Source organism: Parus major, chromosome 5 (genome assembly GCF_001522545.3).
Source record: "Parus major isolate Abel chromosome 5, Parus_major1.1, whole genome shotgun sequence".
Taxonomy (NCBI): domain Eukaryota; kingdom Metazoa; phylum Chordata; class Aves; order Passeriformes; family Paridae; genus Parus; species Parus major.
In genome coordinates, this window is record NC_031774.1 from 23,332,811 (window position 1) to 23,360,359 (window position 27,549).

The window sequence follows — 27,549 nt, forward strand, 5'->3', positions numbered from 1 at the left end:
CACAGGAAGGCTTTATCATACTCTATGGAACACTACCTGTGCTTTATCATCCCCTTTTGGGACAGAGATTTAGAGGAAGGCCTGGGCTGCCAGACTAATCCTCTACCAGCTCCGTATACTTCTGCCCCTCCAGTGAGCTCTTCCCCCCATGCTCTGGGAATGCCAGTCTGAAGTTCTTGGAAGCTTTGCTCTCCTTCTCACAAATCTCTACAGTCTGTCCTATAGGGCTGGGTTTCTGGCATTCCTGCCCAGTTGTCCTGCCACCAGAGTCCTGCAGACACTTCTGGACTGGGCTGGCCAGAGCATGCACCTTGCACGGCTTGCCGACCAAAGGAGCACTGAATCAAACCCTACTTGAGGGAGACAACAGATCCAGACAGACGCTGCCTGCTGTCCCATTTACACTTTTTTTCTGCTGCAGATCTGGGAAACACAGCCTTATCCAACTCTTCTTTGCACCTACCACTGGTCTTAATGGTTGAGATGGGCTCAACGTGCTGAGTCTCAGTCCCCAGCACCCTGGCTTGCCATGGTTTATGTTTGGAAGCTTCTTGCAGCCTGTGGAAATATTGGTGGACAGCCTGCTACCAGGGTCACTGAGGACTGTGGTTTCATCAGCTACCGCCTTGGAGACCTCGGGATCCCCTGCACAAACACAAAGGTGTAATGGGTGCATTATCGCTGGCTGTTATGTGACATGATTGCTGCTGGATAAGAGGAAGATGAACGCTGGAGATGGATACTCTGCTATGCAGTAATCCTGGGGCTCTGCCATGAGATCCTTAACTTTTATGATTTTTTTTTCCTTTTAAACTGGGGAATAGGGACGAATCTCTGATTTCTCACCACAGACACAGTACCCGTGCAGCATTTCTATTGTTTCACGAGCAGTATTTCTAGGACGTATCGTCATGACTAGCATAAAGCAAGGCGACACGCTCTTCCTCGGCTGGTAGCTCCTAAAAGCGACTCGAAGTCCGGAGCGCCGTCCCGCAGGGGCTTCAGAACGCACGCATGCCGGGGATAGCTGAAGCGCAAACGCGATGTTCGCCAAGGCCGGGCCGCTCACCGCCCCCACGAGAGGCTCCGCTTGCGGGGGGTGCCTCGGGCCCCCCGCGCCTCCTCGTCCCCTGGGCCTCGGGCGCTCCGTGCCGGCGGAACGCGGCGAGGGAGCGGCGGACGCGCCCGGACGGCGGCCGGCAGCGGGCGGGGCGGGGCGGGGCGGGTTCCCCCGGCGGCGAGGCCGCGCTTCCGGCGAGCGGCGGTGACGGGCGGGCGGTGGCGGCGGCAGGTACCGGCACCAGCGGGGCGGCGTGGGGTGCCTGGAGAGCGCGGCCGGGCCCTGCCTGCAGCAGCGGGGCCCGGCGGCCTGTCCTGGTGCTGCTGGGGCGGGGGAGCGGCCCGGCGGTGGGGCTGGGGCTGAGCGGGCCGGGGCTGGGCCCGGAGCCGCGAGCGATCCGCCCGGGTGTTGCCGGGCTCGCCCTGTGTTGGGGAGCGGCTCGGTTCGCCCGCGCTGCGCGCCTGGCGGGAAGAGCGCGGCTGCTGAAGCGCCGCGGGCACCTGGGCGGGGAGAGCCGGGCCGGCAGCCCGCGGTGTCCTGCTCACCGCTGATCGGTGCTGGCGGTGCAGGTACCGCCGGAGCGGCGCCGCCGGGCCTGCTGCTGGCTGCTCCCGACCTGCGGTGGGGCTGGCGCTGGGGCTGGCGCTGGGGCTGGCTGCCGCTAACCCCAGTGCCCAGCAGCAGGGACTGGTACTTGTCCTGCCTTCAGACAGCTGGCGTGTACTAGGGGACCTTTGTTTCAACAGTGTAAGTAGCAAATCTGAGTCTCGTAAGCAATCTTGAGGTTCGCTCGGGCGTCTCACAGGAGATGGATGAGTCGAAGGGAACAGGAGGGAACGGATGTATTGTGGAGAGGGTAATGAGGAGGGGGAGGGTGCAGCCCGCGCCGGGCTGTGTGTGCCCCACAGCTTTCCTCACATGTGAGTCCTGGGCGGGTCCTGCACGGTGCTGAGAGCAGCCTCTGTACTTTGTGCGGCAGCTCCGGAGAGGACACTTGGAGAGTTCAGCGCTTTTGCCCGCAGACCCTGCAGAGAACCAGTAAGGGGAGGCTGCCTGCTCACTAGGGTGGATTTCCAGCGGGCACGGAGGTGGCCTTCAGCAAACGGATTGAGATGACTGGGGAAGGAAAACTGCTCAATTAAAAAGCTGTTGGAATAATGAAGGACCAAAGAGCTTCCCTGAGCAATAATTTGTCTGTCCTGAGTTTATTGGTCATGGTGAGCCATGACAAGGTCTCGCCCTGGACCTCTTTGTTCTTTCAGGGTAGTACCAGTGTAGTGATGCTCTCGGTGGTATCTTGGATATGTCTCGATGTGAGGGAAGATAAGGGGTGGGCTTTGTAAGTGGGTCTTGGTTCTGGAACTTATTCATGCACGTGAGTACTCTGAAGGTCTGCTGCTGAGTAACTGCTCCCTTTTCTTGCAATGTGCTTGTTTTTAACACTATAGCAAAGTGCAGGTTCTTGATTGATGTGTACAGAAAAAGACATTTGTGCAAATAAGCCGGAACTGGGAGGAGGTGTGGATGGCAGCAGAGTCAGAAAAATAATCCCGCAACTGGGACTGCGTTGCATCTGACCATTGCTTGTTCATCTTGCACAGAAGAAGAGACCGCTTTGCTTCTGTAATTCGTTATTGTAGGTACAGCTCCAGGATGTGGTAATATATGCATGGACTTATTTTGAAGTGTAATTCACTTCTGAACTAATAGTACATCTAGAAGAAAAACAGGAAAAGGAAACTACCAAGCAGATGTAGCTTAGAAATAAGTGGTAGAAAAGTAGTGAAATTGAAATTGAAGAAAAAAAATAGTTTGCATGAACAGCAACTACCAAGATTTTCTGGATATAAGTGAATAGTCTTCCCTGGGTAAATTCTGGATCTTACATAAGGAATCTTCAGCTCAGAATTCGTGTGAAAATTTTATTTTAGTGGTCTGAGTTCTCTTCTTTAGCAGAATGAGCTGTTCTCCATCATATGTCTTATGTAGGAAAGTTAATTTTTATTACACAGCAAGTGTTCAGGTGCAGTGTAGTTGCAGAAGACATACATGGGAAAAAAGGTAATGGTTGGCTCTTTAGAGCTTGGCAGTAAGCAAGTGCTTCTGCTGTCAGGTGTGATTCTTTTGTTTTGGAATGTTTGGCTAGAATTTTTGTTTTTTAAATCTAGGTGTGTAATTTTTCTTATCTTATTTGCTATATGGAGTATACCACTTGCTTTTTGTAATGAGATTTATGTAAAACAGGTGCAGTTTTTAAACTGAGTTAAATCTGTTGAAATGCTCTTTTATTGTTAAAAAAACATGAAGTGTTTTTAACTAACTCTTTACTCATGTTAACAAATATATCACCATGATACATATGGATTCCATTTAATGACCCTTAGGGGTCGTTTTTGAGTATACAGGGAAGCATCTCATGTGGCTGCAGTATTGGAAAGTAAAATGTGTATCCTTGTATGAAGATCCTCAATTTGTGTCTTACATCCTAACTCCATTTATCTCCTTCTCAGAGCCTGCTGGTTCCCAAACAGGTAGAGGGTTACATGTGCTAAACTGCTGTATGGTTATCTGATGTGAGACCCCATGCTTTTGCCTTTTACATGTTGGGAAAGGGCTGGAGAAAATTCTGCAAAACCTTCTGGGGCTCTCTGGGTACTACAGTCTGGTTCACAAGAAGGACCTGAAATCTAAGAGGTCTTTTGCTCTGGATCCTGCTTCCATTAACACCATGGAGCAGTAATCTACAGCCAAGGAATGAAGCTGTGAAAACCACATGAAGGTATCTGGAGAGCCTTCTCTGTTTTTCCAAAGAGTGAGGGAAGAGCAGTATCCACTGGGCTCTTTTTGCAGTTTGGGTTCTACTAACAACTTCCACATGGTGCCACACTAAGATTAATTATATGCCTCAGGGGAAATCCCCCAGTGCTGTCTAATAACCTGCTCTTCTGTCTCTGGACAAGTGCTGTAAGCTGACTGTGAAGCCAGGTGGTGATCTGTGTGGGAACAAGTGAGAACACTTGGTGACTTGCTGGCCCTATGGCAGTACCATCACTGCTCTGTGGGGAGATTTGGATTTGGTCCTCAAACGTTTCAGGACCCAGCTTTGGGGAAGTGGTTGTCCCCAAGAACTTCCCATGAAAGGCATCTCAGGGAATGGCAGCAGTTGAATGTGGGTCCTCTGTCCCCACTAGGGCCGGGAAGTCCCTGAGAGCTGTGAATGCTGAGAGGCTGCCCTGGGGAGCCGTGGATGCTTCCTCAGCATGGAGCACTGGCTTTTGGGTCTGCTGAGCTCCTGTGGGAAATGCTTTAAGCTCGCTGAGTCATAGGAGTCAGTGCCTGGTGTTACCATAGAAATCAGATCAGCTGCTAGGGGTGGGGAGTCCTTGTCCCTTGGCTCCACTGCTGCGTGGTTCCAGCATGAGCTCACGGTGCTAGGGAACCTGATTTCTTGCTCCTTGCCCTGTCAAGATCAGAGGAGGTGAGGTAGCTCTGGCAGCCCTCACCAGAGGGCAGGGTATAATTTTGCTTGGAACTTTGCATGGCTGCAGTGGTGGGACCCTGTGTGTCTGATGTGCTGTCTTGATGACCTGCTGCTTGTATATGTCATGCTCTTTGATATTTTGGGAAACATTGCATTTGATTAGCAATACTTTCCAATCCTTTGGGAGCCCCAGAGAGGTGAAAACTGGTTGCAAACTGGTGAGTAGCAGATAAGGGAGGACAGGAAGTAAATAACATTCAAATGGTCCAAAGGGAGAGGAAAAACACTGAATATCCAATTTCCTGTGCTCTAAAAATGCATCCCCAAGCTTGGTGCAAGTATAGACCTGAGAATGGATGTGACACCTTCCAGAACTTAATCTTTCACAGGTTTTGTCCTCTGTGCTGTCTGAGTAACTGTTTCATTGTTTTCTCTGGATGAATATACACATTCAAGCTCTAGGGATGGAAAGCGCAAAACATCATTGCCCCCTCTCCATTCTGCCAAAGGAAATAGCTTTACTGTAAATATTATTTTCACACTAAGGTGTTTTGCCTCCTCAGATCATCTTTGAACTCTATGCTCTCCTCATAAAGCAAAATAATCACAAGCATCTCTGTGAAACAGTGTTATAGAGACTCTTTCTGATGCAAGGTGTCACTTTGTTTTTCTACAGCGTCTCTTGGCTTGCTGCCTGCTGGCCACTGAATTACTGTCCATGTAATCCAGACCTACATAGTTGTCCTTTTTAATGTTTCCTTGCTTACTTCCAGGAGATTGAATTCAGAGGATAACAGCTGCTTCCCAAGGATTGTCCCTGAATTGGTACTTTTAGGAGATCCTGTATTCTGTGCTAGCTCAGTCCCAGTTTTAATGTATCTTCTGCTTCAGATGAGAGTGAGAAGTGTTTGCAAACAACAGCAAATGCACTGAGCTGTCTGTTTCTTGGACCCTCTTAATTCTTTGGTCTCCTTATCGCATGCTTGGTGAAAAATATTCAGGCAGTATGGCTTTAAATGAAAGAGATGATTCCTTGCTGCTAGCTATTATGTAGGAGAAATGATTTGTTGGTGATGCTGAAAGGAGATGAAGATTGTATGTGTATTGTTCTCTCTGTTTTATAGCTCAGCCTAAAAAATTCCTGTTTTGAGGAGATGTTCACTTCTCTGTTCAGATCCCAGCACACTGAAGCACCCACTTCAGTGCTGTTGAGAGCTCTGGTTCTCCATTAAGGGGAGAAGAAGGGGGGTGATTCTTGGGAAAGCTTCCAGCACTGGGCCAACTGTGGAAACAGCCGGGCTTTGTGCCAGCCATTTGGAGGGAGGGGGAGCTTAGAGCCATACAGGGAGTGTATCAGGCAGGGGCTGGTGCAGCCTGTCGCCTTCCGCAGAGTCCTGGTGCTGCTTCTGTTTCAGGAGAGAAAAACTGTTCTGTCCAGAGCTGTGGTCAAGCAGAGACTCCTTGAGAGGGTTGGTACAGCTCTTGATGGCGTTTGATAGCAATTGGCATGAAAGAATCTGACATGTTGTGCCTCCAGCAAGGAGGAGGAGTTGCTGCTTGTATTAAGGGGGAGGGGAAACAATCTCTGGATAAGTAAAGATAAGGGAATATTATGGGGAAATCAGTGAGAAGAGGAAGTGCCTCTGCGGGGAGGTAGATTTGTGATCTCTGTGTCTCACCTAGCAATCTCTGCAGTCTGTGTTCTAGACACTGCAAAATAAACTGTGATATTTGGGGACCATGGCTACAGACCCACTCTCGGAGCTTCAGGATGACCTGAACTTGGATGATACCAGCCAGTCCCTCAGTCAGCTCAAACTGGCCTCCATAGATGATAAGAACTGGCCAGCAGATGAGGTCCCTGCTTTTCCCAAATCAGGTAAGTAGCCTGCTTGTTTGGGATCTGGATTTTGGCCAAAAAGCAGTTGTTTGTCCTGCAGCATTGTGGTCATATCTACATATTCAGAGAGCCCAGATCAATTTAAAGCTTTATAGCCACATTAAACTTGCACCACACCCACATGAATCAGCCTTAGTTTTGAATAGCCAGCTGATGTAAATATGCTCTTCTCAGTCCTGTGCCTGGCTACATTTTGGTGCTGACAGTATAGATGTGCTGTAAATCCTTGAGTGTCATCCATTATGGTCTCTTGCAGGAGAGTTTGGCCTTCTGTACAGGAATAGTCTCAAACTTCCATCTGGGAGGTGGGGCTGGAGACCTGAGTTGTTGCTCTGAAATCCTGTGCTATGAACAATGAACAAAGAGGTCAGGAAAATTAGCTCAAGGATGTACAGGATGTCCATCCATCATGGGGACTATGTTAAAATCCTCCTTTCCTAAAAATTCATGGTGGTGTCCTTGGGTTTTGTCTTTGTGAATATTTGTGACACATCTGAATAATGGTTTGAGAGAGTGTACATTGAGGGACACATATGGCTCTCACAGGACTGACAGGACTCTTCTGAAGTCATTGCTGCTCTTGTCCATTCAGAATTTCAAAAGTAGGTTTTCAAGGTGTACAGTTGCATACATTAGCCCCTCCCATGTAGTAGTGCCATTTTTTCTTATACCTCTATCTCTTTGTACTTGCCAATAACGTGCTCCAGATCCCTTCTCTGATTGCTTGTTTCTTGTACTTTGTGCAGATGACTCCAAAGGCTCCCCTGAGCCTGTCACTCACCTGCAGTGGGATGATCCCTACTATGATATCGCCAGGCACCACATTGTGGAAGTAGCAGGTAGGAACCTTTCTGTTTTCTCCTTTGATGTCTTTGCAGTTGGACTGAGGAAGGGCTTTTGTAATAGGTCTCTGGGGACATCTGCTGTTTGCCAAGCCCAAGTGGCAATGACAGGTGCTGAAGAAGGGACACCAAACTTCTTGAATGTTTGTGATATGTGTGATTTTTCATTGACTTCAGCTAAACTTGGGTTACTTCTGCCTTATTTGGCTCTTGCTGCCTTGATTATATTATTATCAGGACTCAGTTGCTTTTGCTGAATTGTTTTAGCTATGACTCTTTACTACATCCCAAGCACAAAAGTGTTTTTTGCTTGATAATGTCACAGAAATTACCTAGTTAAGCAATACAGCTGTAAGGTCCTCAGCTGACTGGGTAATCCACTATAGGTGGTGTCACTCATATCTGAATGACCAGAGCTGTCCAGAAATAACATGTACAGAAATCCGAAATAGGGGGAATAGGCAAGGAAGGACCTGTTCATTCAGGGTCACAAGCATTTGGATTTTCTTTGTGTGTTCTTGTCCATATTATTTTATTTACACTAACCCTTGGTGATATACTGCTGGGACCTCCATAAGAAAGAGTTTTGGGAGTGTTCTCCAGGTTGCTGTGGTGAGCCTGAGTGAAGGGTAAGGCCAGTTTGTCTTGTGTTCCTTGTTCTTAAAAAAAAAAAAAAAAAAAAAAAAAAAAAAAAAAAAAGCACTTCTTCAACTTGTGACTAGATTCATACTTCCTGCTTGACTATGGCCACCTCCTACCCCTCCTGCTACCCCCTCCTACCCCTCCTACTGCCATCTCTCTGTACCTTGGTCCTTGCCCCACATGTGAATTTTCAAGGAAGCTGGGCTCCTCCTGATTCAGGGTTGTTCTGCAGCAGAGTTTGACTACAACAGAAAGAGTCTCAGGCACTTACTTTGGTAAGAGTTGTCTTGATCTCATTCTTTTCTGGGCAGTTTTCTCAAATGAGCTATTTTTTTTCCTGATGTCTCATGTTCCATCTTTTGTAGAGTAATGGCAGGCTCAAAACATCTTTGTGTATTGTCTCCTGCTCAGCTTGACAGGCCAGGTGTTTGATATTTGGCCCATTATGCCTTTATAGATTTGCCAGAAGTGTTTTCATTTACAAATGTGTTACTATGCTTCTTTTCCATGGGGCTGGAGTTTCAGGACTGGGGTTTATAGAGGTCTGCACCCTGGTCTCTGGTGCTGAAACTGGAAAGGGATAGATGTGTGGACTCCACCATTTCAGTGGTAATAGTAAGAATATTTGGAATGCAAATGATAGAGGTAACTGGTGTTTGAGGACTCTGGGAAAGGGTGAGTTAAAGTCATTTGCTTTAGACTAAGCTTCAAAGTGCTTAGCAGAGTTTTGATCAGAGACATTGATAAGATTGGAATGTCAGCCCAAACCAAGGATATAATTTGTCTGCTGCCTTCTGACATAAACACTACTCTTTCTTTGGGATTTCTGTTCCCATGGGGTTGGGATTTCATGTTCTAAGGTAACATGACTTTTCTTTGACAAGCTCTCTGAATGGAATATCCCTCCAGTGGAGATGTGTGTTAGCAGCTGTTGGAATGTAGCCATTTGACACGGTCTAGGGTAGCAAATGAAGAATTAGCCAGCTTCCTGAAAAGATTCCGGGATGGGATGGCGGCTGACTGGGAGCCATGCCTGCATTCTGAACTCTTCCTCGTTGTGGTTTAAATTTGTATTCCTAGTGAGCTCTGTGTCCCTGCAGTGTCTCTGTATAGTGCAGAAACAGCTCAGAGAAGCTTCTGTTCCTGGCTCTTGCTGGCCAATTTTCACCGGTAGTTGATGCGTCTGAAAGCATGTGATGGTCCCACACACAGCGTGTGGTGTGATGCCTTCCTTGGCACTGGGAGAGCTTGGAGCACAGCTCCAGATAGAGGATTTGTTGCCATATAGGTTTGAGACTTGCTGGTTTCTCATCTCCTGAAAGGAGAATTTGTGAAGTTGATCAAAGGGGTCTGACTTGTAATCTTGGTACCGGGGTGAAGTTGTTAATTTTTTTTTTTGTCAGTAATTGAGAATTTTAACTGTTCAGAGTATCAGACAGAGTAGTGTTCTCTGAATTGTTGTTGGAGGCAAACAATCTGGGAAAGTTTGGAAAAATCCTATTAGAGGTAGCCTGGAGAATAAAAATCTCTGGAGAATTAATATGAAACTGCTCAGATCTGCCTCTGCTGACAAATTGTGTTTTTCAGCAGCTCCAGGTGCAATGAACACTGGCTATGCTGAGCCTGAAACAAAATTACCCTAGTTCTCTTGTAAATATTAGCAAATGGCAGCAGATCAAGGATATTTTTTTCCATTCTATTGATTCATTAGCTTTCTGTCCCATGTCCTTCCCTGTTCTGCACTTTAGAGCAGAAAGCTTGTGGCTAACTCTGTTCCTGCCTGCCCTGAAATATGTTCTGGGATGATGATGCTATTTTGAGACAAAAGCAGAAGGCTGGTTCCCATCCTCGGGCTGAACTCCATGATCCCAGTGTTATCCTGTGTAGTCAGAAAAGTAATTGCTTCTTGCTGGATGTGCATGATGTTAATAGCTTAATAAAAGCCCAGTTTTGATGACAAAAAGTTAGCACACTTGTTTTCTAGCTGACCTTAATTTCTGATTCAGTCCAAGGCATGCTGGATTTAAAAAGCCTGGCTATCTGACTTAAGAGGGTAAATAACTGAAAAACATTTTGCAGAATTTGTTAGGAAAATTAGTTTTTGGGGTTTGTTTTTCACTTAAAAATAGTGCAGCAGTTTCATGGAGACTCTCCTTGGTGCCCCATGCTCCTGTCTTTTCTGAGGACTGGGATCTTGTGGGAAGAGGCTGTCCATGGGAAAGGAGCAGGGATGTCACTGCTGTCCCATGTGGTGGTATGTTACACAAAAATGACAGCAAAAGGCATCCAGGCCACAGTCTTGAGGGAGTACTCGAACTGGAATATTGTTAGGAATCACAGTATTTTAGTTTAAGGAAACATTCTTTTGGTTCTGGGACTCAATGCTTTTCTGAAGAACGATGTGGTGCTCTGCTGGTCCTTTCAGACTTGCCTTAAAGTGTGTGTTTATGGAGTTTTTACACAGGCTCTGGAGAGGTCTCTGTGTGGTTTTGTTCTTCTTGACTCTGAGTACCTCTTTTTGTGAGCACTGTAGCAGCGAAATTCTTCTTCACATGTGGCCAGAAGCTGAGAGGAGGTTTGATTTCATTGCACAATCCACTTCTGCAAAGTGTGTTTTTTTCCTTGCTCACGTCACATAGCATTTGGAGGAAACACAAGCTCCTGTTTGAGGACTGTTAAGGAACTATCCCAAGTTTCTGTTATGTTGAGAGTTTCTGTGTTCTCCTGCCAGTTCCTACATAGCAAAGGTGCTGCTTCCATTTTCTTGGGGGTTGAGGTGACAGTCTTGGCCTTGAATTTTAGCACAGGCTGAAATTCAAAACTAAAGCAGGAAGTTAATAGCCTAAAGGAGGTCTCTGGAGATGGAGTTCATACTGGAAACCTGTGGCTGTGTGGGATGAGAAGGGCTCTTGTAAGCCCTGGCAAGGTGTTCCTTCCTCATTCTGCTGCCCAGTCTGAAATACTGGTCTCTTCTTTGTGGTCAATATACAAAACTATGGCTATGAGGATCATCAGCATTCCCATTTTACACAATAACTGTCCTGCTTTCTTTTGGGATAAGAAAATGGGGGCATAATATATATTGGCATATGAGTTTCTCACTGCCAGGGAGGGTAGAAGATAGTGTATCAGTGGCCAGGAAAGTGGCTGTCACTGTATACTCTGGCTACGTAACCCCTGCCCACTGATTTCAAAACTTTGTTGGAGCTCAGAGCATGTTTCTGCTAGTTTGTGTGGGAAATCTGCTGCCTCACATCATTAATTGTCCACCTGTGGGGCTGCTCTCACAGAAAACCTGTAATGCCAATATGTGTAATTGAAGTGGGAAAACAAGGTGGAGAGCTATGATTGTACCTTCTTTTGTTTTACTGGATTGAAGCTGCAATTTCAGCAGTAAATCTATTTTCATTGGTGAATCTGATACCAAACCTAACCAACAGACATGGCTGCAGGTGCCAAAGCTGTAACTAGTGCTGATGATTAGCTGTAGGTGTGGGTGATTGACATGGGGAGGTAAAATCAGTCTTGGAGCACCAGTAGCTGTTGTTTCTCTAGGTAAGCAAAGGTAGAAGGGGCAGACAAAACCTGTGTTGAAGGTGTATTTGGTGGCTAATGGACTCAGCAAAGGTCCATTAGCAAAGGGTAAAGAGGGTCCTTTTCCCTTCAGGCACGGTGCATTGTTTCTGGTTCCATTAATACAGACTGCCTGCATTTCTGCTGCTTTTGGATGTCGTTTCCGGCTTTTAGCTTTTTTTGTTTATTCGTCTGTTTAAGAATATTTTGTATGATAAAAAATGATGAATTGCCTCTGTAGAATTGAGTCCATCCAAAGCAAGCCCAGCTTGTGCACCATATTTTGATATGCAAGGTCAAGGAAAGGGAGAGTATCTAAGGAATTTTAAGTTTCTAAGGGAGGCTAAGAGAATGGAGAATTTCTTCCTAGAGCCCTCCTCTGCAAAGGCTTCTGTCTCAATTGGCCCATGTGGGTCTGTTGAGTATATAGTTGTGAGAGTGATGGAAAGGGACTGGGTGTGATAATAAATGCCTTCATAAACTAGAGGAACCTTCTTTTTTATTCTAATTGGCATTTAATTTTTTATTTGGAATCTACTAATCATAAAAAAAAGTTATGGGTGTGGGATGTGTTACTCATATGGTATGATACCATTTTCTGTACACTTCTGAAGTTGTTCAGAAGACTTCAGAATTAATTGCAATTAACCCTTTTAAAAGTGGCAGTACAGCAGTTGCTGTTTTGGTGGCAGAGGAAGTGTAACAGTAAGGGCAAGAAATTTGATTATATGGAATTAGTTGGAAATTCAAGAAAGAGATCTGGGAATCAAGGGTTGCTGTTATTGCCTCACATTGTTAGACAAGGCTGCTTTGGAGAGGAGCAGGGGGGAAAGATGAAATGGAAGGAGGTTGAATGCTGCAAGACAGCCCAGTGGCAATCTGGCTAGGCTCTCAGACTTTACCCTCATGATTACTTTCTGGGACAGGATGCTTGCTATAACTTTTTTTCTATTCCTCCAGACCAGGGTGCACTTGATGGGGCCCAACCAGGTAGGTAGATTTTTTGTGGCACTAACATTTGGTTCTGTAGATCATGGTATTCCTTTAGCATGACCATGGCCTGTAACTGGACTGTCTCAGGGGAGCCCAAACTTTGCTCAGCCTTAGGCTGCACTGGCAATTTTTCAGGAGTCCAAAGGCTGCACAAAATTGTTGTCTGAGGGCTGCACCTCTGCCTCAGGCACAGCAGAATCATCTGAGCCAAATTTGGCGAGTGGGCTTTACTTTGGGCACTTCAGGGCTCATGGGTCTCTGTAAATCCTGTTCCTGTCTTGTCATGGTGGTGGCCTGCTTGGACCAGTTCAGTTTGAACTCCAGTTTATCCTGTTATGATATGTGCTTTGGAAGTTCATTTTAGGATTGCTTCCTATTCTTTCACGTGATCTGCTGCTGCACTCGCCAAGCAGCGGGTACTTAAACTGGATTCTCCATCTGAAAGCAACCGTTATCTATTTCTTCTCCATTTGGCTGCAGAGATGTTGTGTTCTGGTAACTTGTTTGCCCAAAGCTGTGCTTGACTGCCCTGGGCTTGCTGAGCATTTGTTAACACTCTCCGGACTTCAGTCCTAAGTCTCAATAATTTGGCTGCTGGTGCTTTCATGCTTCTCAATGTACATGAAAACTTCTATTGGTGTGAAATTCTTATTGCTAAGACCTTCACACGATTCATGGAAATGCTGATTCTCATTTCCTCATTATGTGGAGTCTTCATCCCCTTTTCTATGCTCTCAGACATCCTCCCAGTCTGCATTCTTTAATCCAACCCTCCAGTATATTTTGCATCAGTTAAAGCTATATTCAGTTTATAAGGCTTTCTGATTGTGACAGTGTTTGGATATTGGGAATATCGAGGTGGACAAAATCGTGTATTCAAATACTTCTGCTTTGAGCTCCTTACCTTCTTTTCCTTCAGGGCTAAATCCTCTCTGAAATTCAATAGGCAACTAAAATCTACTATATTTAAGTGTTTCCCAGCTGTGCCATAAGCTTAGCACAGCTAATTGGAGTGAAATTATATTTGACAGGTTTTTTACTGACAGTGGCTCTGATTGAACATGCTAATCTTTGTGAAATTTGTGTAGTAATGTTCCAGCATTCTGTAGTGGTGCCCGTTCCTTGACCCTGGACTCTGTTAACTTTGTTATTTTAGCAGTAACACTAGCTTTTGGTGGCAAGTTTTATCCATCTGCATTCTCTCAGTATCAAAATACTAGGATACTCCCATTTGAATCTTTTAACAAAGTGGGCACTTAACTGAAGCGACCTGATGAAGATAGGAATGAACAGTCTCTAGACTGCTATTAGGCTGCCTCAAACCATGACATAAATGCTAAAGGATATATTTCAGCATATGTAATGAATATATTTCTATTTACCTAGAAATAATAAATAACAGGATTTGGGTACCAAGGATGTATTTTCCATGTTAGCTGTGCAGATTCATTTAATGCACTGTCTTGGCTCATTATTGCCATCTTGATGTGAATTTCTGCTATGATACGTTGATATTGCTGCAGGTTTCAATCTGAAACATTTACATCAGCATTTCAATTTCAGCCCTTTTAGTAGTGTGGCCTTGCACTCATGGCTTGGAAATACAGCAGTGATTTTCCTTTCCCTTTGTCTTAGAAGATGGAAATGCTGCTTTTCAAGCAAGAGGAAAAATGCAGTTCAGGCTTTAAAAGTGCCATAACAATGTTCTGGAGCTTTTGTCTATCCTTGCTACGAGTTCACATCTCTTTAGATGAGCAGCTGTCTTGACTGGAGAGGCTTTAGATATTGGCTGGTGTCTTGCTCTTTGTTGTTAAAAGCAAAATAATCTGAATCACATCCTTCAGGAAGGTAGTTTAATTCCAGTCTACATTGAAAATATGTTTTATGTATGAACTTACAAAGCTGGGGTGCTCTGTGAGTACTGGTGGTAAATAATTGGTTATTGGTTTGTTGTTAACTATTGAGCATTCCTCATCTGGGAGAGGTGGGAGGCAGCCTGGGAAGCCAAGTGATTACTTCATGGTCTATAGTTGTGTTCAGTGGAAACTTCAGCTACTTGCAATTGCAAACAAGGGGTGAAAACCTAGATACATAAGATTAGTACTGCAAACAGGAAAGCAAGTACAAGGGATGGAGCATCTGGGAAAGATCAAACCTGATAAGAATCTGTTCTGTAGGAGGCAGAGGGGCCACCTGAAGGTAGTTTCCTCCAACAAGAATGCATGGAATGGACTTTAGGTTCTTGTTTATAAATTGGAGCAACTAATTGTTCATCTTTGATGCTGAATTATTGATTTTGTCATGTCTGGAGCAAGGACACTGATCAGATATATGTCAGGTAGAAACAAGGTTAGCAGTCGATGGTTTTGGAAGTTTCTGTGTTGACAGGCTGAGATCAGTGTGATGAAACTGGAGCAAAACCCAGAACTCAGAGAAGGGCATGGTTCCTTTGTAGGTCTCATGCATAAATTCATTCTGATTTGGAAGGCAAAGCAGGCCACTCCTTTTTCAGTCATCCAGGCCGCTGTAGATTATCTTTTGATGTACTTGGCCCTGGAAATTGTCCAGGGGATACATGCCATCTCCTCTTTGGCAGAATCATGGATTGTCTGTTTATTCTTTACCAGCGATCTCAGACGTTTTCACCAAGGCTATATAAGGAACAAGACTGAAGACTTTGCATAGGCCTCGCTGTAGGCTTTTATGTCATTTCAGAGAAAGCTATGTGAGGTATGTCGTCCCTGAATTGTGACTTGTCAGGTCTGATAATCAGTGTCCAGAAGCCTGAGCTGAGTGTATGGCCACCCACAACATGGCACAAACATGGTGCTGGTACTGCACACCACAAAGGCCTGCCTTGATTAAGCTTGCAGTCTGCATCTGGCCCTCAGACCATCCACTCTGGTGTGAAATGCAGCCTCTCAGTTAACTGAAGATATCACCTGTTCTGAATTTAGCATAGAGCTATGTTTGATCTGTTGTCTTTCTTGCCATTCTCTTCCATGACTATAAAACTCAACTGATTCTCAAATACTGCATCTCTTGGTGCTTTATACAGGCAGGACCATTTGTCTTTCTGATAGAGACATATGAGTTGCTCAAGACCAACGGAAAAGGTCACAATATGCCATGTTCCTTTCCCAGGACTTTGTAACCTGCACTTAGTCTTTTAGACAACTCAATTACATTAGACCAGGCCCTAAAAGTCATAGCAAGCTACCAGGAAACTCTGGGCTAGGCAGAGAGTGGGCTACCGTGGGATATGCGATGTGACGTTGGTCTTGTGGCCTGGCTGTGACTGTATCCGGCTGTTCCAGATGAGCCTTGCATCACTCTCTCCTAGTCCTGCATTCCAGGTCTTGTGTCCTCCCTAACTGCCCCGTATCTCCGCATGTGTACGTCAATGTGATGGCCTATGCTGCCCCTTTCCTGGTCCATACCTAGTGCTGCCGCAGTGTCCTTAGCTTTGGTAGAATTTCTGCCTTGTGTGCATCAGTAAATTCTGTGTTGTCTGGTGAGTGGCTTAAAAATGGGACTTGTAAGGTGAAAATAAAAATTAACAAGTAGCAAGAGAATCTGTTCTGGCAAGATGGGGGCAAAAGGGAGCTGGTGGCATCTTAATGTCATGGCTGGTGTGTATGAGTTCTCTGCTGCCATTTGCAGCACCAAGTGGTCACCTGGTACTCACAGGCAATATTCCCAGAAATATCAGGTTTGCTGTTCTGAGACCTCAGTTGCTGCATGGCAAGTGTAGCCAAGTGGTAGTTGAGGACAACAGCCTGTGCCAAGGTGAGAAAATGGCTACATGGATATTGAAAATCCATGCTGGGAAAAGGATTTATTTCAAGCGGAATGATGTATTGCAGGTCTGTCCTGAATAAGTACTGATCCTTGCTGCTTTTCTGTGCTGTGGTCTGTGTGAGATGGTTTGCCATATGGGAGTAAGGGAGGTATTGTTGAGTATAATCTCAACAGTCCCATTCACTGTTGCACTCTCTGCTTGAAGAAAACACAGGTTTCAGAGCAGGGTGAGTAGCTAAAAAGGTGGGAAGACTTTCACCCTTCATACTAAAGGAACCATTTCATCTGCACTGCTGCTAAAAAGAATTCGTCTTTGTGGAAGTGGATTGGGTGTTGTGTCTGGGAGAGAATCAGACTTACCCTCAAACTCTGTATGTCCGCAAGATTTGTGACCTGGTTTGTACTTATCCAAATCTCTCTATTCCCTAGCACGTCTGCTAAGCTTGGCCATGCGTGTCTGCTTGGGCTTTGTTCATGGGGCTGAGATCTCTGCTGGCAGAAGTCCACTGATGGTTGAAGACTTGCTTTGGGAAAAACTTGGCTTGTTGTCTCTGAAGCCTCAAGTGGTGGCTGGGTGTGTCCTCCATGACATGACGGTGCTTTATGGGTTATTTGGCTCCAGTGTAATGGGGACTGTTTTCTGCATGGCTTTTACAAAGAATGCTTTGTTGTGCTGCACTTTGCAGCTCCTTCCGTCTCAGGCCAGAAAAATTTCTCTGTGGATGGAAAATCTAGGAAGCAGTGAAGAGCTTATTCTACAGTCCCCCTGGAGAATCCAGAAGCCCTGCTTGGCCCATCTGTAGAAGACTTAGGATGATGCTTGTTTCTCATCTTTGGGATGCAACTGGAAGTGTTCTTTTTCTAGGAATTTCTTGATTTCCAGGGTATGAAATGTCCTGTGTTTTGTGTGCAGGACTAAGCTTCAGGTGAAGTAAGATACAGATGCACCAGACTATTAGAAGTTAGTCTGGGACTGTGCAGGGTGGAAGGAGTTACTGTGCCAGTAAGGGGCAGTTTTCCCTTTGCCTCCTTGGACACATGTGCATCAGGAACAGTGCCCAGGGACAAATTTGCAGGATTAATGCTCTGAGCACTCTGCTCTGTACTTGCCTCCATCCTTATGTGCCCCAAGGCATCCTGGCTTCCAGTCCTTCCTCTCCTTTCAGGGCTGGAGCAGGAAATCTGTTCTTCATTCTCATTGTTGACTTGCCAGGCCCTTGGTGTTCAGGTTTCTGCTTCCACACTAGGCCCATGATAACTGCTGAAAATCAGATTTAGCTTTGCTGGAAGCTGTGCCTTGTTACGGTGGTTTCTCATTCTTTCTTTACCCCTTGCTGCCAAGACCATGTGAGGTCCTTAACTCCCCATAATCTCTGGCACTTTATCTGCAGGTGATGACAAATATGGAAGAAAAGTCATTTTGTTCAGTGCCTGCCGGATGCCCCCAAGTCATCAGTTAGATCACGTGAAACTGCTGGGGTAAGTAGAGTCTTAGTAGGATGCTGTTAATTTCTTAACTCTGACCTAATTCTCAGCTGTTGGATTCCTGGGGACAGATCTGCAGTGGCTTCTTTAGCTGGACATGTCCTCCCAAGTGCTTACCTCCGTTGCTGGAGATGCAAATCCTCTGTTATGGCACACAAAAAGAGTCCCAAAGGGAGGAAGAGCTTCTCTGTAGCAGGGCACGAAGTGAGTTCATCAGTTCTTTCTTCTCAGGTACCTGAAATTCACACTGGACCAGTATGTGGAGAGTGATTACACTCTGGTGTACCTGCACCATGGCCTGACCAGTGAGAACAAGCCATCCCTGAGCTGGTTGCGGGATGCCTACAGGGAATTTGATCGCAAGTGAGTAAAGCTGCAGCAATCAAGGGCGTTATGTGTTGTTCTCTAGCCTAACATAGAGGATCTTCCCCAGGCCCCCCGTGCAGCTTGCTGATCATAATTTACTGTCATTTATTCTCCTGCTTAAGGAGGTGGATTGTTGTTTAATGCAGACTGAATCATAGGATAAACCGCTCCTTCTGTAGTTACATCCTTTAAGCCAACAGACAAGCAGCAAACCCAGGACATCTGGTGCAAGTGTGTCAGCCCCATGGTATAATTGTAGGTTCCTGGATGGGCTGCTCACTGCTTTTATGTGAATCTTGGAACACAGGGTAGCATGTCCTTAGGCTGCTGAGTAGCCTGACACAGCTACAGAGCATGGAAGAGCAGAGGCCAGGTGTGCTGGGGTGTGGTGAGGCTCAGTGCAAAAAGGATGAAGCAACCAGGGTGCCTTAATTATGTGGAAAGGTTAGTTCCTCTGCTTAAAGTACAGCTTGTCATTACTGGGCTTCTCTTGACAGGTACAAGAAGAACATCAAAGCCTTGTATATTGTGCACCCAACCATGTTCATCAAGACCTTGCTGATACTCTTCAAGCCTCTGATTAGGTAGGAAGGAAGCACTATTGGAGGCTTACCCACATGCTCACACTGCGGGGGAACAGTGGGGCATTCTCAGAGGGGCACAAGCTGAGCCCAGGCTGCCAAGCCTATCCTGGAGTCTCTCACCATTTTCTATCTCTTCCCACTTCTGAGCTCAGAAGTACTCACCAGAAATACCTCTTTAGGAAACTGCAGAGTTTGCAGCTCTGTGCTACTCTTTTTCTCTCCAGCCAAGTAGAAGTAAAAAGTTACAGGCTCTGCAAGTCAATTTTTAAATTTATTGTGATACTGAAATCATAAACTATTAAATAATTGGGAGTAAAATCTTCTCAAGCCTACTGCTGAACACAGGAAAGAGAAATCCAGAATTTGAGGGACCCTTCTGCTCCTTCTGCTGCTGGAGCTTCTAATGGACCTTGGAAAGTCTTTGCATCTCCTGGTAGAATAGATGGAGTGGCAGAACGATGTGGGTGACATTTCTGCTGCTCAGCCATACCTCCCCTTTGCCCCACTGATGTTTCTTGCAGCCCCCTGCTCTTCTTTTCTGTAAGAAGTCAGTTCTGTTACTGGATTTCCCAATTCCTCACATTATCTACCTTTCTCTTGTTTTTCAGCTTTAAATTTGGACGGAAGATTTTTTATGTGAATTACCTTAGTGAGCTGGAGGAGTATGTGAAGCTGGAACAGTTGGGGATCCCAAGCCAAGTGCTGAAGTGAGAATACTGCCTCTCTCCCCCTTGCTTGGGGCTCTGTGAGAGGGGACTTTTTGTAAAGAGTGGCAAGGGAAGGAAGAGATTGTTCCACTCAGGCAGTGGTGGTTTTCCAGGGTGTGGTGACAAGTTGCCTTCAAGACTGCTTTCTTTCTGCCGTCCTTCCTGTGTGTCCTTGGCCCCCAGTCCCCAGTTCTGTCTGAGATAAAAGTCCTCCCCCAGGGGAGCACCAATGTTGTATCTCCCACTCAGCCCCCTGGGGACTTTCTGCAAGATACTGACCTTAACACTGACCTGGAGCTCATGGTGTGCATCTGCTGTTGTCTGGGCACCTGCTTAGCTCATTTTGCACTGTTCAGCTTGTCTTTAGGGCTTCCCAAAGTTGCCATAATCTCAGTCCTACCAGATTGCTTCCCTGTCCCACACCCACATATGCATCTGTCTCATCACAAGCAGTGCTGTCCTGGCCTCCTGCCCACGCTGCTACTCAGCTACGCCAACTCTTGATTACAGATACTCCTTTTCTCCCTTCTTTTTTTTTGCAACCAGATGTTTGTTCTTGTGCTCCAGAACTGCCTATCGTGGTTTTTCATAGGTGTAATTGACTATACTACTCTGTTGCTGTTACCAGTGGGTGTGTGGTGCTGCGTTTTTGCACTTTCAAGGATGTGTAGTGGCTTTTTTACTAGTCTGTGTTTTGCTGTAGGTATGATGAATACCTGAGATCCCTGCAGAAACCTTTACCCCAGAAGCCAATACCTCCACGCCCACCGCTGCCAAACCAGCAGTTTGGAGTCTCCCTACAGCAGTGAGTATTTCTGGACTTTGCTGCTTTTGCCCTGACTTGCTTGATATGATGTCACTGTATTTATTACTGAAAAACAGCAGAAAATGGCTGCAAAATTTCTTGCAGTTCAGACTTCCTATGACACTTTAATCATTTTCCCAGAGAACCCTGTGCTTGTGTCCAGAGCCTGACTAACTCAATTCAGTTCCACCCTCTTGATCTTGGGTTAGATTGTTTTTGCAATTTAGGGTCACTAAGGGAGGAGCAAAATAAGGGCCATAGGGTCAGATGGCACTAGAAACTTCCTTTTAAGCAAAAGAAGTCTGTAGGAGGCTGATAAGGGCCTCTTTAGGACTATGCTGCTTTGAGCAGTGCTGCAGATTTGTTAGTTGTTCTCCAAATCATAAATTCTATTTTAAAAGCACATCTATTCACCCTTGTAGTGAATCCCACTCCCCATTCCTGCACAGTGACAAAGGCAAACACAGACACTGGCTAGGGCTGGTGATACTGAGTAAGTGTTGAAGGTATTTTTAACTCTGAGTGTGGTTTTGCCTCCCAGGGGAATGAGGAGGAGCCAGTACTGTGTAGCTAGACACATCCTCTGAGGCAGTCTGGGAACACATTCCCCAGCTTCAGTGCAACATTTCCAGATGGTGTTTGCCCTGGTGCCGTGGTGCCTGAGCTTGTCAGCAGCCTGGGAGGGGTGAACAGCTCTAAGCTATCAGTGGTCTGGACAATCAAATGTGAGGGTGGCACCCTGGTGTCATGAGGTATTCCCTGACAGCCATTTTGCTGATGTTTGATCTTCTGTCACAGGAATGTGGTGGCCAATTTTTTTTTTTTTCTCATGTGTCAGCTTCTTTCTGCAATTGCTTCTATGGGAAAGGAAAAAGGAAGCGTAACCCTTTTCACCTGATTCATAACTAGCATCCTTGCCTTCTGGGAAACCAGAAACTTTGCCCTGGCATATATAGACTGAGATTTTTACAGGAGATGGAAAAATGTTCCTGTGGTCTAGTAATGAGCTCACAGTTGCTGCAGTCAATGATGGAACCTGATGGATGAAGAGGATAGAAGCCTGGAATAATGGCTGAACCAGGGATGGGGATAGCAAGATCATATGTAGTACAGCTTGTTGCGGCAAATTCAAGACTTGGAGGCTGCATGTAGGGCAGGAGCAGTGCTGTGTACCAGTCATGTATAACATGTTGTTTCTTGCTGCAGTCTCAGGGAGAAGAGCCCCGATCAGTCTGCTGTTCCTCTGGTGGTCAGAGACACCATTGCTCACTTGCTTGAGCATGGTAAGTGTTTGGGGAAGCTGCGATCCCGTATCAGTGATCTCTGTTCTGTCCAAGCTTCCATCAGGACTGTGGTAAGATAAAGAAAAGCAGCAGTCCTAGAATAGGGTGTAAAGCCTGAACTAGGTGAGTTAGCTGTCAAGTGAGATTGTGGAGGGCTTAGGAGACCTTCTTTCTGGAGGAGTCCATGTTTCCACTTTGATAAAACTAACCAAATGCTCCTTGTATCCTTTGTCTGATAGTGGAAGCAGAATGGTTGTGCTCTAAAAAAGAGACTTGTTCATATCTGTCTGAATGCCCCACAGCATGGATTTATAATTGTTAAGGCCAGCATTTTTAGAGACTCTCACATGGCTGATTTTTTTCTTGTCCATCTGCTGTCACTTCACAGCTCTTAATACAGAGGGGATTTTCCGGAGATCAGCAAATACACAGGTTGTCAGAGAGGTCCAGCAAAAATACAATATGGGTAAGTGCCCAAAGACATCAGAGCCACTCTCATTCCCTAGTTACTACTGTCCAACTGCAACTGTGTTGGAACTAGTCCATCATGGATCCTCTCCTTCTCTGATAGGTCTGTAGGTGAGGCCTCATCTTGGGGTATGACCTGAGTTGCAAGGGAGAAGTATCTGGCACTTCTGCTGTGGAAAGCATATTCCTTCCCACTCATATTCCACTTACTACCCTTTTTTTTCCTGAAAGTTTCCCTGTTTCATGGGGTGTGATATGCCGTCTTACTCTGGTTATACTGAAGGGACTTAAGATGACCAGGATGAAACTTAGTCATGTTTCATTTGATGACTTTTAAAGATGTAGTGCTGGATACAGCACTGCTTTGTATATGATTTTGGAACATATTTTTCCACTCTGCTAGAAGATGTGATAGTTGAGGATTCTGTGTTCTTTAAAATACCCCTTCCTTAGTTTTGGGTTGTGACCATCATGTCCTGTCCTTTGTCTGGAGGAGGTGCTGCTTTGGCCCGTGAGCACTGAGTCTCTGCTCTACTTTCTCAGGCATGCCCGTAGATTTCCAGGAGTATGAAGATGTCCACCTCCCTGCTGTGATTCTCAAGACCTTCTTGAGGGAGCTACCTGAGCCCCTCCTCACTTTTGGCCTCTACAGCCATGTTGTCAGTTTCCAGAGTGAGTTGTGACGAGTGTGCTACTCCCTGAATGTTGCACTGGCTAAAGGCAAAAGATGTCTTAGTGGGGACATGCATGGGATACCTTGTGACTGCCAAGAGGGCCTTCATCAGGATGGGTGCTGAGGATTGTCCTGTCTCTCTTGATTTTTAGGTGTGGAGGAGGTGAAACGTGTGGATATTGTTCGCAAAACGCTCCAGGATTTGCCAGAGGAAAACTACCAAGTGCTCCGTTTACTGACAGCCTTTCTGGTGCAGGTGAGCACTGGCCTAAGCACTTGGTTCTCATAACACTGAGAGGTGCAGGCAGGCCTTCAGCCTAAAAGGTGAAGGCATACAGCCTGTGTGGTCTATACCAGAAAGGCTGAAAGCTCCCCAGGGTGGAGGTAGAGCTACAAAGTAGCTGAGTAGAAGAGGGGTCTCAGATCTGCTTTACAGTACTTCCTGCTGCCAAGGAAGCCACTGCAAGGCCATTCAAGCAAGAGGGAAGATCGTGAGTGGTGATCTGGACTTGCAGAGACATTATCTGACAGTCATCTTGGTCCTGTTGTTATGTTATGGCCTGACCAGCTTTTCTCCTCTCATTATCTCTGTGAGTTTGTCAGCTCTGGATTTGAGGAGGGTAGAGGGCAGCTGCTGTGTTATTCTGTAGGATTCACAAATGGTCTCTTTCCTTCCCACATAGGTCTCTGCTCACAGCGACAGAAACAAGATGACAAACACCAACCTGGCAGTTGTGTTTGGCCCAAATCTGCTCTGGGCCAAAGATGTAGCCATCACTCTAAAAGCCATCAATCCCATCAATACCTTTACCAAATTCCTGCTGGACCACCAGAAGGAGCTGTTTGAGGCTGCGGAGGCCTGAATCCAGGCCAGCCCACACCTGCACACTGTGCCCACCTTCCCCCTTCTTTGTCTTGGAGCTGTGACCAAGCTGTCTCCAGTACAAAGGGACCATTGATCTTCTGGGTGATGAGCAGAGTGAGGGCTGTGGAGATGATGGTGAAAGTGTGCAAGTAAGTGAGCAGGAGACCTGCAGCTCTGGATGGACAGGGGAGCTGGTCTCCCAGCTGCTGAGACTGGAGCCCTAACCCACCTGTGCAGCTCCTCCAGGGCTCATCACCAGTCTTCTGCCCTATCAGATGACCTGCCTTCCTTTCCTCCCTCCCTTACGTGCCGTTTTTCTGCCCTCCTGGTCCCTTCCTCAGCACAGATCTTTTTGTTCAAGCTCCCAGTAGCCCCAGCTCACCCCTCCTTGCCTCCGCTGGGCTGTCTGGGCTAGGGTGGACTTGCTGGTTTTTGTGGTGGAGACATTCTTACTGTGAGTGCCGTTTCTCAGCACTGAACATGCATCCTGCCTTTCTCCAGGGGCACCTAAAGCAGGGAAAGGAGCAGCAGCCCTTGTGCTTCAGGTGGCAGCATGGCCTGCATTTGCAAACACAACTCTAGACCCCCTGCTTCTGGCAGGCAGGTGAAGGAGAGGCTCACAGCAGTGGGCTATTACCTGTCAGACTCTAAAACAATGAAGGTGAGTTTAGCCCAAAGCCCAGCCCCTTGGGGTCACCTACTCCAGGTACTATTCAGTGTTGGCTGGACTGTAGTGGGTGACTTGCCTCCTGTAGTTATCTAGCTCAGGTGTGTTTGTCCCTCCAGCAGCACTTCCAGCCTGGCTGGGAAGGTTCATGCCAGGCCTGGCTGTGCATGCAGGCCAGCTGTGACCCTTTGACAGCTGGTGAGTCTGAATGGCAGGAGTGAGTGCCTTGGTGGCACTGAGCTGCTGAACACCATGAGGATCACAATCTGGCCTGGCAGCAGCACAGGGCCTCCTCTTCTGGCATATGTATCTGTGCGGACTGGCACAGACCGCCTTGACTAGTTAGTTGTCTTTTTGAGCACAACTTTCCTCAGCACAGTGTAACAGAGCATGGCCTTGAGGGAAGGTCTGGGGACTGGGGCTAACCCTCACCATGGAGTGCACAGGGCCTGGATTACAAATTTCTGCCCAGGTGCTGAGTACTCATGTGCCAAAGCTGTGAGGTAACAGCTATTCCATGCCAAGGGCCTTTGCCGTGTCTCCTCTGGGGTTCACACCTTCCACCCTGCCACCTGGTCAGATGCATCCTGTATGCCCTGGGCACAGCTGGAGAGATTGTGTTCTCTGCAAGGCAGGCTCAGAGTGGGGTGGTCCTGGCACCTCCCTGGAGCAACTGCAATACTGTTACAGCATCTTTTTTGGGTTTGGGTTGCCTCATTTCCATTACCTGAACTGAAAGAGATCCTTCTCCTCAGCCTGGGCCTGTCAGGGTTTTAGGAGGGAGCTTCTAGCCTTACTTGACTGGTGTGATTTATCTTTGTATCTTGTGCCCTGTGTGCCTGGGCCAGACCTCCCTGTTGCATCTGGCCTCAGGGACAAATCTTTTGGACCAAGCAGAACTGTTTTTTTAAAAGCTACTGGATGCTAAATAGAATTTGCTTTTTCATAATATTTTAACCTGCCTTTAAGCACTGACCAAGGGTTGGTGTCCTGGTGTGATCAAAGTAAGTGGCATCTGCTGCAGGAATTAAGGAGACTGCTTTTTGCTAAACTCTGGAATGGGGATGGATGCAAACATAGGCAGCTCTGCAGGGCAGCTAGGTCCAGCCAGCTGGCTTGGAGGAGGCACACCCACACGTGGGTGGGAACAGTGAACAAGAAAGTGAGCATTACTAAGGCTGGAGCAAGAGATGTTGTAAGATAGGACTGGATCTGATCCTTTCTAGATACTGGCAGACTTTGCCCTATGGAGGCTACCAGGCTGCTGACTTCTTCATCTTCTTGTTCCAAGAGTAAGAGCCTTCCTTGTTTGGCCAGGATATGAATTGTTTTATCCTGAACAATTCACAGCAGTAACTAAATACATGTTTTTTGAGGGAGAAATAATCTGCTCCTAATTCATCTGTAATCTCTTCTAGAATGAGTTAGCAGGGCAGATGGGCTGTGGAGGAGTAATCTGGGGTGGACTAGTGTGGAGAGAGGTGTCCTTGCCCCAGTGTGTAAGGGGCAAGGCTATGGAGGCTGAGGGAGTGCAGTGCAGCCCCTCATTCCCTGCAGGTGCCCTGCTCTGTGGAGGCTTTGGTAGGGGGAGAAGGAGACTTGGTGCTCTGACTGTATCTGCAGCTGACACTGGCTTCTCCTTCATCTCCCTAGAGGAAAGGCAAGCCCAGCTAACCTCTGGGACAAACGCCCAAGCTCGGCAACCTGGAATCCAAGTGCCTGCCTGCATGAGGCCTGGCCCTACACACTCTCTGGGGAAGGTGGCATGTTCTGGCCTTGCAGAGCAGCAAGGACTGTTCCCTGCCCAGTAGCCAGAGGAGCAGAGCTGGAATAGCTCCTCTCCAGGGGGAAAGTGGGGAAAACTGCAAGTGTCTGAGTTCTGGCTGGAGTTTGATGGTTTATTTTAGGGTTTTTTTTTGGGATTTAGGTTTTGGTTTGGTTTTTTTTTTTTTAGTGAATTCTTGAAATTATGTTTCCTTTTTTAGCAAAATAGAGGCTGGTTCATCCCCTGCAGGCAGGGATAAAAGCCTGCTCTGGTTCAGTGCCTGCAGGGAGGAGATTCAGAGTGTTCAGGGAACTACTACTGCTCATGGTGGGAAAGTGCTTGCAAATCCTGGAAGGGACCCACTGTAAATATCCCCTTTCCTCTAATGCTCCTTGTGCTGGAGCTGCTGAGGGCCCTGGAGCAGGCACAGTAACCAGGGTTGCTTTTGCAGTCTGTTCTCCTGAATGCCATGTATTGAAATACTCCTCCTATGATCTGAGCAAGGAACTGGCCCGGGGCTGCCTGCAGCCTGTGTCAGGTGGGTGGTCACCAGAGGCTGCACTTGCCAAGGCCAGGGGGGTTAAATTCTCTCACATGGGCAGGGTCCTGGCTGGGCTGGGTTCTGCTGCCTTGTAGAGGTTGGGGATGGTATACAGTTAAGGTGCTGGTCTTTTGTTGGTTTTCTCCTTGCTGTAGAGCTGCCCAAGGGTCTCTTCCCTGGCTTACCTTTCAGGTTAGCTATTAGCCATTTCTTCCTGGGGGGGTACCTGTTCTGCACCAACCTCCTGCTTTTAGCACCTAGAACATTCCCCTCTGCTAGCCAAGCCTCCTGCTGTCTTAATGGCCTCTGTTCACTCCCTGACCCAAGCTGTGAACTGACACGAGAACTTTTGGGTGGTGCAGGGGTTCTGGGGCCATCCAGATGCCTTGTGTGCTAACCCGAGAGAGCCGAGGGCCAGTTTGGTCCCAGTTTCCTTTTATATGCACAGGGGCTCCTGTGCAAAAATTTCAGCTTTGCTTTTATTGCTGGCATTCCCTGCCTTCTTCTTTGTTGATGTTCATGAGGTGCAGGCCTGGGTTTTCACGGTTCACACTGTTTATTTTCTTTTAATCTGCACCGATCTTGTATTTCACAGTTTGCACTTTTTGTATTTCAATAAAAATGAAAATGTAATCTCAGATTACATTGATATGATGTATGATTTGTATGATGATGACAGGTATGTTTGTCAAGTGGCAGCAGCAGTGGCACATCTACAAAAAACAAATAAGGCTGTCTATGCTGCAAACCACAACCATGCTGCAAGGGAGGAAAGAAAGTATGAAATGCCTCCTGTGTAACTCTGAAGAAATACTAGTTTGCAGGAGCCTTGGGATGGAAATAGAGTTAAAAAAATTGTATATATTTGGCTCTTTCCTGAAGAGGGCTATTCTTCCACATTACCGACTTCCTGTCATGATGAGCGGTCTGCCTAGGACTGCCCAAGGGTGCCAAGTGGGAGCCACTTTAGGATTAGTTAGCCAAGTTTATCCTGTGGCCAGGTGATACACAGCAGAAGCCTGCACCTTCTCATTTCAATGTATGTGGA

At 46.7% G+C, this 27,549-nt stretch overlaps 1 protein-coding gene across 8 annotated transcripts; it reads left to right on the forward strand.

The window, feature by feature from the left end:
• The first annotated feature begins 1,238 nt into the window (after window positions 1–1,238).
• Window positions 1,239–27,142, forward strand: ARHGAP1 (Rho GTPase activating protein 1). 8 transcript variants are annotated; one of them, XM_015630291.2, is made up of 14 exons: window positions 1,239–1,291; window positions 6,237–6,420; window positions 7,188–7,280; window positions 12,459–12,488; window positions 17,684–17,771; window positions 18,009–18,140; window positions 18,641–18,727; window positions 19,336–19,434; window positions 20,138–20,239; window positions 21,446–21,522; window positions 21,911–21,988; window positions 22,534–22,662; window positions 22,816–22,919; window positions 23,347–27,142. In XM_015630291.2, the coding sequence occupies exons 2-14, from the start codon at window positions 6,282–6,284 to the stop codon at window positions 23,524–23,526; spliced, it is 1,338 nt and encodes a 445-aa protein (XP_015485777.1). In that variant the 5' UTR covers window positions 1,239–1,291; window positions 6,237–6,281; the 3' UTR covers window positions 23,527–27,142. The 8 variants fall into 8 exon arrangements, with proteins under 8 accessions (XP_015485777.1, XP_015485783.1, XP_015485780.1 ...); XM_015630294.3 differs by lacking the exon at window positions 1,239–1,291 and adding an exon at window positions 1,587–1,807; XM_015630293.2 differs by lacking the exon at window positions 1,239–1,291 and adding an exon at window positions 1,860–2,098.
• The last annotated feature ends 407 nt before the right edge of the window (window positions 27,143–27,549 follow it).

Coding starts and splice junctions, on each gene's coding strand:
- ARHGAP1 (XM_015630291.2), top strand. CDS start 6,282: ATGGCTACAGACCCACTCTCGGAGCTTCAGGATGACCTGAACTTGGAT. Junction 6,421..7,187: donor CCCTGCTTTTCCCAAATCAG/GTAAGTAGCCTG, acceptor TACTTTGTGCAG/ATGACTCCAAAGGCTCCCCT. Junction 21,523..21,910: donor TGCTCACTTGCTTGAGCATG/GTAAGTGTTTGG, acceptor GTCACTTCACAG/CTCTTAATACAGAGGGGATT.